Here is a 9,950-nt window from a genome sequence, read left to right as displayed (position 1 = left end):
TAGCTTGTTTCAATACTCACAAAAGATGGCTATTAACTGCAAGTATTTTTTTCACCGAGTACGGCCAGTACAGTTATTCGAAGTCTCAGCTCGCGAGCTCTCTTATACCGAGTTAATTTAATCCCGTGGAAAATTTTGCTAAAAGCACGGTGTCGGGCAAGAAGTTAATCTAAATTCCGTCGACGTCTTTTCATCCCCGAGGTCTATGGACTTAGAACTTTTGACTCTCGCCGATCTTGCCGTCCCACTTGTCGGATACACTTACTTTCAAGGCGATCGTCATGCAATCCATTATCCAAAGGAAACAGGTCCCACTGATGTTCTCAAAGTACGGCAGAATATACTTCTCTCTCATGCAATGTTTGTACCAATTGAGCACTTCCTTCTCCATCGTCTGGTGACCGAGAAACCTTTCGAACGCCATTCCCTGAGTTTTTGGCTTCGCCGTTTTCCATTCCTTTTCTAAACCAATCTTGTACGTTTCGACGTCGATCGCCTTTTTAATACCCAACGACAATGGTTGTAACTCATCCTCCATGCGATCGTATACTGTCTTCGTAGCTTCCTCTTTCTCAGAATTTTCTTCCCGATCCATGTGTGATTGAAAAGTACTTCGGACCAACTAAAATCGCATACAGTAAAGAACAAAAATGAGCTAACATCTTTTAGAACTGAATTACTTTATTAAAATCAAACGAAACGACCTGAGCTCTTTTTGAGTAAGTAGGTAAATTAGTTTACTAAATGATGTGTAAAGATCATTAAAGATCATATCAAAAATACTTAGATCGTTTGGTCCAATTTTAAAGAAGTTATTCTGTTCTAAATGGTGTTGATTTAGTTCTGCTCTTTACTGTAGATCAATTGAAATTTGGGGATGGAAACGAAATATAAGAATAAAACTCAACAATATAACATATTTACGGAAAAACCTAAAATAAATTTAATTATGAACAAAACTTCATTGATCAAAAATTAACTAACGGACATCCAATAGTTCCCTAATGCCTGTTGTATGTCTGTTATCGCGTTTCTACCCGGCTGCTTGAAGCCACGCAAAATACGAATTCTCAATAACCGCGGTAGAGCTTCCACATCTTCTATTAGTGGGAGGTCATGAGTATTTTCCCGAATACCGTTACCGTTCCTGCCAAATGGAAATAACCAGTCGTATGGAATGGAGTAAGTGCTCCGCAGTATGTCTCTTCTATCGAAATTCGTAGGTCTTAGTTGATAGTCCTGGTATTAACAAAATGGGAATCAGAATAATTGAACCATTCCGTCAAAAGTGAATTTCTGCATATTTCCATTTTAATTTAACACTCTTAATACGAATTAAACAGAAATTAAAAAGCTCGATATGATTGATACATGAGAAACAGACTACACACCGGTTTAAGACTAATTCATTTAGAGAAAAGTGTAATGATACAATTGGTATTTGACATAAGAAATATTGGCCTTAGAGTGGGCACAAATTTTTGATAATATAATTTGTATTTGGAAATACATAGTAGCAAGAAAATTGGTCAAGCAAATAATGACAAAATGATTGGTTCGATTAACTAACTGGGAACGATAGCGCGTCCCTTAATCGTGATTCAGCTCCCATTGGCTCGCACGTGATCAGACGACGAACTTCCGGACGATGTGGACTCGGATATAAGAACATGCTCGTTTTCTTATCACAGAGCGCCATCAACTCTGTCTGGTTCCTCGCACATCGATGAATGTACTCATAAGCCGTTAAATCCTGATTCAACGAAAATATTCTGTAATGAATTCCGCTGCTCTTGAAATTAAGCCTTCCATGGCTGCACACAGGCTGGAAAAACTCCTCCTCGCAATATTCCCCTCGTTCATTCAATCCGTCAGTATCCGTATTTAATTTCTCTTCACTGTTTGGATAATAGCACGTTGAACCGTTATTTTGGACCTCGAATGTATTCCCAAACACGTCGACGGTAGTAAATATAACGGCTGATCGATCGAAAGGGTGAAAATTATATATGGACGTTGATTGGCTTCCGCAAAGAGCGCACGCGTTTCCTTTGAATAATAGACCGTCTTTGTCAATCTGATGAGGAAATACCGACTTCATCAGGAATTCATATTCTATATAAAAGCTGATAGCGTAATTAATTACAAGATGAACTTGCTAATCCCTTTCTTATTTAATGAAACTGCTGTAAGTTTACGAAAATTACAGATAAAAGTATGAAACATTACGCAATTCTTTTATCTGGCTATCTCTTACAAGATCCGAGAAACTACTACTTTAACTGCACTTCAATCCGATCAAAGTGGACTGCGTATATCCCACGGCATCGAACGATATCCGTTTTTGAACAAATCTAATCCTCGCGGTTCTCCGTTACCTTCAGATTAACTCCATCGGCCATCGAAACTTCGTAATGATCTCTCCCCGATATGCTGACTCGGAGATCGTCGGGCATCGATAGAGTACAGTTAACTGCTGACTGATCGTACGACACCGTGGTGTAGTTCTTGTGTTCCATGCGACACGTCAACAGTACCGAGACGAAACTCTCGGCGATCAATAACTCGTTTAGTTTCTCCTCGTATTCGGTGTTACGCCTCGAAGAGGACGCCTCCTCGTTGTATCTTAGATTCGCCGACGATGACTCGATGCACTGTTCCTCGTACTCCTTTGTACCGTCCGTCGTGAAATATCTCAGAATTTCTTCTTCGGTCCAATCGCACATCACTGGTTCTTCTTCTATCCTGTAGCCGGTTGTAATACGCGTACCGTCTAAACGGTACGTAACCGTGAATCTTTGAATTACACAGATGTTCCTGGTTACTTAAACCTTACAAGTCTCGTTGTAAAACTTTTCAAACCGTTACAACATGTCGTGGTACTACCTGTTGTTTCTAGAGTGTTTCCTGTTGTGGTGCCACAGTTTATGAATACTGACTTTTCTAAGTGTAAGATGTGTTTTTATTTATATCTGTATATTATATTCCTTACCTTGTGTACGTAAGTGTAAAGGAATTTATGGTTAACTAAAAGGAAAAGTAGATTTTCTAATATTTGAAAATTTTGTGTAAACTGTTAGCATTTTCACGAACATTTATAATAAATCAACATGAGCCATTTAGAGATTAGTTCATTTCGATCAATACTCTTGATACAAACTCAATAGTGCACTTTATAACTTTTGCAAGTTTCACGTACTTATCAGAAGACTCATCAAAACTGAACTCATTACTTTAAAACGTTTCGATTTACTGTTATAAGTAATATTTATTATTATCCTGGTTTCAATGAATCTGTTTTTTAACTATACAGCTCAGAGCGTACTACATAATTGGAATATTTCCTTGCTTGATATTGAACTTCGGAAAATGAGGGGAAAAAGGTTCTACATAACTACTTATCTTGTAAAAAATAAAGACGCTAATGCTAGTTCTGTTAGTTTCGAATATTTATTCTTCCTTTCGATTTGAGGTAAATGTCTTTTCGAGAACTTGGCGAAGTAATAAATTTAAAAGCACTTAACGCAGACATGTCATATTAAAATAAAATTGAGAGTAGCCAACTTTTCTGACTGAAAAAAATTTTTCCTCCGTCTAAGTGAAATGTTAAATGTGAAAATCTTCTTTTCGATTCAATTCATCAAAACAGACATTTTAATTTGCGGATCGGTAAATCTCATCGTACAATGGTGCTCGCAAAGGTTGGAATTCGTTTTAGTAAAGTGGCGAGATTCCTTACCTTGTGTACGTAAGTGTAAAGGAATTTATGGTTAACTAAAAGGAAAAGTAGATTTTCTAATATTTGAAAATTTTGTGTAAACTGTTAGCATTTTCACGAACATTTATAATAAATCAACATGAGCCATTTAGAGATTAGTTCATTTCGATCAATACTCTTGATACAAACTCAATAGTGCACTTTATAACTTTTGCAAGTTTCACGTACTTATCAGAAGACTCATCAAAACTGAACTCATTACTTTAAAACGTTTCGATTTACTGTTATAAGTAATATTTATTATTATCCTGGTTTCAATGAGTCTGTTTTTTAACTATACAGATCAGAGCATACTACATAATTGGAATTTTTCCTTGCTTGATATTGAACTTCGGAAAATGATGGGAAAAAGGTTCTACATTAATCTTGTAAAAAATAAAGACGCTAATGCTAGTTCTGTTAGTTTCGAATATTTATTCTTCCTTTCGATTTGAGGTAAATGTCTTTTCGAGAACTTGGCGAAGTAATAAATTTAAAAGCACTTAACGCAGACATGTCATATTAAAATAAAATTGAGAGTAGCCAACTTTTCTGACTGAAAAAAATTTTTCCTCCGTCTAAGTGAAATGTTAAATGTGAAAATCTTCTTTTCGATTCAATTCATCAAAACAGACATTTTAATTTGCGGATCGGTAAATCTCATCGTACAATGGTGCTCGCAAAGGTTGGAATTCGTTTTAGTAAAGTGGCGAGAACACGATGAAACCAACCTGGGAATCTGACAATCAATTCGCCGTTGGAATTCAGCAACATGTTGGTACCGTCAGCGCGGCGCGTGAATTTCTCGTTGACCTCGTAGTCTGACGCCATCCTCACGAGTAATCGATGCTGTTCACTTACGATCAAGTCGTCGAGCACCTCGTATCGTCCGCCGTCGTGATTCACGACCGTGTACCGTGACACTCTGACTGTGCCGTCCGCCAGTGACGAGACGTCGTCGTCCTCGTCGCGATTCTGGGGAGAAGTCACCATCGAATCAATGAGGATGAAGACACTCCGGAACAACAAAGTTTCAAGTAAGGGTTAGCACCAGTTATGTCAGTTTTATAAAAAATGATCTTATGAGAAAAAATCTAAAAATAATAATAAACATATATTATATGTTTCTCGAGAACTAAGTTTATTTTATTGGATCGCTGGTGTTTGCGTTAAAAGTTTAACGTTTGAATCACCGTCGTCGGTTGCCGCTCTCCATGGTCTCCGTAAGCTCCTTTATGTAATTCTGACTTCAAATTACTCGTCCACCTCTTTTTATTTCTTGGTAAATGCTTCGATTCTCTCACTTTATCTCCTGTAATAATAGAATATTAACTGGGTACCCGAATAAAATGTATTTGACAAACTTTCGGGAGCGCTCGAACCCGAAAAAAATTCTCAACCTAAATCGAATACCCCTAAAAATATAATAATTCTCTAACACATCTTCCATATTTCTTATTTGAAATCATAAAATTGCTGATTGATTCAGTGAACAATTATTATTAGGTGTAGTAGTCTGATATCGAAAAGGAAATAAATAATCTTTTAACACAATAACATAAATTTTAATAATAGCAATTACCTGAATTTTCGCGTTGCTTCGGTTGAGTCGTTTTAAATTCTGTGCACGTTACGATTACCCCGTTAGGACGGAACACGATTATTCTGCCATCGTCCAAGTATTTTAGCAGGGTTCCATTCCTGAGAAACTTTCTGCAGACTTCGTGATTACCATCGGTATCATCGCACCCCTTCGGTGTGTATGACTGTTGAATGTAATAGGGGTTCTGCGGTCCATCACCAAGAACCGATTCTATTATTAACCCGGTCGGCCACGAAGTTCTGAGCTCGATATTCATTTCTTGCCAATCCTGGTAAGGAATCTTCGGTGTACCTATTTATTATTTATTTGTCATCCTATTTGTTAGTAACATTACAGTATTGTAATCCTCAAGAGTTATAACTACACTGTGAATTTTGTGCACTTATAAGACACTTAAACATGAAAAGAATATAAATATAATTGTGTAAAAATATAGAAAATATCAGAAGCAGAATTGAAAATTGAAATTATAATAGAAACTGTTATTTCAAGCACATTATTTATACTAATACTATAAATGTGTTTTTTATATAAAAATCCGCAGTCTACTTATAACATCTTACCCAATTTGGAATGTTGCAATTGCATTGCCGATTTGACCAAATGGAGTAATGGGTGACAGAAGGGGAATGGGATTAAAAAGTAGAGATGAAATGTTTATGCAACATTCAAAGCTCTTACGCGAAGTTGTTACCAGTTTCTGAAAAGCCAGAATAATCCCCGTTCTGCTAGTTAAATGAAACGTTTTATTCGCCTGGGGTTTGTCGACTCGGTGGAACAATCTTAAAGTGTAGCCACGTAGAGAGACGGTAATGCGTAAATCTTTGCTGTTGTACAGCCAATAGTCCATCTCCACTTGGACCAGAGTATTGTCGGCCGAGAAGAATGTCTTTTTACGGTGCGTTACTTGAACACGCAACGTCCCGATGTCATAGCCAATAAAATCATAAACCGGTTCCTTTTCGATCTCGGAAACTATCGATCTTCTCTTCGTTGTCACTGGCCCCATTTCTTCTAAACTTGATCTTGTTGAACTAGCCTTTTCATTGCCGAGTTTGTTACCTCTTCTGTTCTTCTTAGGAGTTTTAATCCCCTTCTCTTTCACTTTTCTTTTGTTCTTTGCATCTCCATTAACTGAAGTCTCGATTGACCCTTCTACTGTGCAAAAGAAGAGATATGGCTTTCAGTTTTGTAAATTAATAAATAAATAGATAAATGCGTTATATTAGTAAAGTCTATTTAAAATGGTAAATTCGAGGATATTTGAACAGGACTATAACGAGTTACCGAAAGGACAATGGATTAATTTCAATTTTGGATGAGAGAAGAATTGAAGGAACAATGCCGAGATTAAATTGGCTTTTTACCGACATCCAGTTTAGCTTTTTGCTCGTCGAGTTCCCTGCTCTTTTCCAGATCTTTGGCCTTCAGTGTCCCAGGCAGAATGAAGTCTTCGTCGCGGAACACCATCGTTTCTTCGTATATCTCCGAGCTCTGCCTCATCAATCTTTCCATCCACTCGGCCGTCTGCAATCTGTACAATTCCTCCTCCCGTCGCAGCCAATCTTCTTCCTCAGGCACCACGTATTTGCAGAAATCACGAAGCTGAACCGGCGTCCGAATGCTAGACATTCTTTCCTCCTCGTTCACCCCATTGATTCTCCACTTGTTACTGAAGTACAGCAACAGAGAGTCGGTGGGTTCGAAATATCGGAGCTCGACGCGATCGAACGCGAGAAGACACTCGTGCAGTAGCTGCAGAAAAATTGGCCTCGATAATAGCTCCGCGTCGCTGAAATCTTCCAGCCGAAGCTTGCTCGTGGTTCGGTTCCCGAAGACGTTCTTCTCCAAGTAACCCGGCACTAATAATTCCCGGGGATCTATGAGATCGAACAGGGCGGAGCAGCTGATGATCTCCGGGATTATCAAACCGTAATCGATGTTCCCATCACTGAGAAAATGCACGTCCGGCTGCGATTTTGAACTCAGACTCGGTAACGACTTGCAACGTCTCATTGAATACTGTTCTCCGCTGAACTCGATGTCTTCCGGTTTCTCCGTTAACGTCGTTCGAGAGGTGTCACTTCTGTTAGGTACAGATGATTTGAAGATCATTCCATCGAATACCAACATGTGCAAATAATGCCTGATTTCTTCGTCGCTCAATTTGGCATCGAAATAATGTCGAATTCTGTTAAGATGACGAGTGTATTGATTCAGTCTTTTCTCCGGAATTTGGTTCTCTTTGCGAATAATCGCAGTGATCGGGTGTCGATAGATGGTTAAAATGAGCTCCATCAAGTCCTTCGGTTTCAACGCTTGACTAATCGCGCAGTTATCGAGCACGTGAACTGCTCTGTTCAGAATGTCTCCGTATAAAACTAACTCGATGTCTTTTATGCACTTCCCGACATTGTCCATATCGAATCCTTCGCTATCCAGATCAAATTTGATGTCAAGTGTCTTCACTTTTTGTTCAATTAACGATACCGGTGTCTCTTTGGTTTCTTCCATTTCTACTGGTATCTCGATCTCGCTCTGCACAGGATTATAAACTATGTTTTTTAATCTCTTTACTATTATTGTCGAAGATCTTACCTTAAGACTCGCACTGACATCGCCTTTCTCATCCATGGAATTTTCCGCTGTCATTCTCTCATTCGCCTCAACTTGTGACAATATCGCAAACAATATTATCGGCACTGAAATGCACTCCAGAGGGAACGCGTTCAAAAAGATATCATAGATATCCATATTCGGCGTCGATGCGTTTTCGGCGACGATACTCTTCTCCACTTTCATGCTCTTCAAATAGTTGCCGTGCTGTCGATAAAGATCATAAAAATCATACACAATATACGACACCCTGTCGTACAAATCCTTCTTCAGCGCGGCATATTCGTCGTCGCACGGAGTGTCTGGCAGCTGTGGTGGACAGAATACGAGAAATCCAATATCGCTGTATTCGGGATACTCCTCGGGCTCCGTCAATCGTTTCTCCACTTTCGACCAAAAGTTAAACAGCTTGATTTTACCGACGCTGTACTCCTCCAGGAAGTATAATTTCCTGGACTCCACTTCCTCGATGATGGAACAACGTACGAGGCGGTCCAATTTCTCCGACGGCCTCTTGATCTGCATTATGCAGTGCAACGGTACGCCGACGTTTCTTAAGTCCGTCGGTAGGTCCGGGTCGTGGAAACCCGTCAGAATTATGTACAGATTCGGCCCGTTCAGCGGAGCGTCGTCTACGTAAACGACGTCCCGCCATTCCTCGCCGCTTTTTCGTAATCTCGTGTTTGCTTTGTTATTAAGTGTACTCGCGTCGAACTTCTTCGATCCCGGCTGCCCTGCCGGAGAGACGTTGATTAGATCAACCGTTCCTTTCATCATTTTTTAAGTGAGGAAGCACTTCCAGTTTTTCATGAGGTCTAGTTTGGTGACGAGAAGATAAATTAGAAAAGAAGTGAACTCCTTTAGGTGAGCTAAGAATAGTGATTTTAAGAATGTAATCATGTGGAAAACTGGATTTTAAAAGACCGAAGCGATGACATAACGTCGTAGATAAAATGATTATTTTTCTTGTAATAGTGGAAAATGAGAAAGTTTATACGATTTATTAAATTTTTTCATGAGGCACGTATGACTCATGTACATGCATGGAATTCCTTGAACTCATTTGCCTACTGTTTTAATCAGTTCTAGTTTTTACGTGCTAGGAAAAATGGATGTCCTATACTATTACCATATATCCCCGCATCTATACCTTTATTACCATAATTAATTTCAAACGACGCCAGCTCCGAACAGTCCTAATTACCGCCCATGAATATTAGCAACGGCATGATACTGAACGCGGTAAAATCGATACGTTCATCAGTTCGCATACCCCAGTCAGCGACCGTCTGCATAATCCAATACTCCTCATCTATTTCCCGCTCGAGGTCAGCCAATCTTTTCACTCGGCCGATACTTTCCTCCCGGGCTCGGTATATTAAGTACTTGATTATCCGCGCCATCAGCCAGCTTGGCAACGCCTCGATCTCGCCGTCGTCCAAAATCTTGCTTGCGTAATGACAAACTCCCTGGATCGCCGGATACTTGTCGAAATTCTGCTTCGACAACGCCCTTATAGTGGACAGCATCTTCTGGTAGCTGAGACAGTGGATGGCTTTCCGTTTGCCCACGTCGGCCGCCTCGTTGAAAATCGACACACACCTCGAGTGGTCAGGTATCGTCTCGACCATCATGGTCACGATGCACCACCACTCGTCGTCGTTGATCGCGATCGCCTCCAACGGTTCCCGCCACGAATCTTCGTCTAACTGCTTTCTTGTTCTGACCGATTCCTCGGAATCCGGTGTTCTCTTTTTCCTCTTCATTATGAAACTTTCTTATGCTAACCTCGGAGGTGATCAGTATGAACTTTCGACTGAGTTCACTGTGAATTTAATCATTTATCGAAAATCTTACGTTTCGGAGGCTATTAAAAAAATTAGTACATTTTGAAGTTCAATCGCAAAATTTTAATTCAATTTATGAAAAAATATTACAGATACAATAATGAAAGAATTTTGTAATTGTGTATAA

General features: G+C 39.4%; 2 protein-coding genes across 2 annotated transcripts; both read right to left on the bottom strand.

Moving 5' to 3' along the window:
• Positions 1-211: 211 nt before the first annotated feature.
• On the bottom strand, positions 212-2,519 carry LOC113464333 (uncharacterized). The gene is made up of 3 exons (XM_026813483.1): positions 2,360-2,519; positions 985-1,223; positions 212-622 (listed from the first exon to the last, which is right to left on the bottom strand). The coding sequence occupies exons 1-3, from the start codon at positions 2,517-2,519 to the stop codon at positions 212-214; spliced, it is 810 nt and encodes a 269-aa protein (XP_026669284.1).
• Positions 2,520-4,926: 2,407 nt separating this feature from the next.
• Positions 4,927-8,753, bottom strand: LOC108624922 (uncharacterized). The gene is made up of 4 exons (XM_026813482.1): positions 6,728-8,753; positions 6,042-6,518; positions 5,340-5,651; positions 4,927-5,069 (listed from the first exon to the last, which is right to left on the bottom strand). The coding sequence occupies exons 1-4, from the start codon at positions 8,751-8,753 to the stop codon at positions 4,927-4,929; spliced, it is 2,958 nt and encodes a 985-aa protein (XP_026669283.1).
• Positions 8,754-9,950: the final 1,197 nt, after the last annotated feature.

The sequence above is a fragment of the Ceratina calcarata genome, unplaced genomic scaffold (genome assembly GCF_001652005.2).
Source record: "Ceratina calcarata isolate Rehan_Ccalc_2016 unplaced genomic scaffold, ASM165200v1 scaffold335.2, whole genome shotgun sequence".
In the NCBI taxonomy this organism is placed as follows: domain Eukaryota; kingdom Metazoa; phylum Arthropoda; class Insecta; order Hymenoptera; family Apidae; genus Ceratina; species Ceratina calcarata.
Note: the sequence above shows the minus strand (reverse complement) of the source record. Positions and strands in the feature narration are given on the sequence as shown.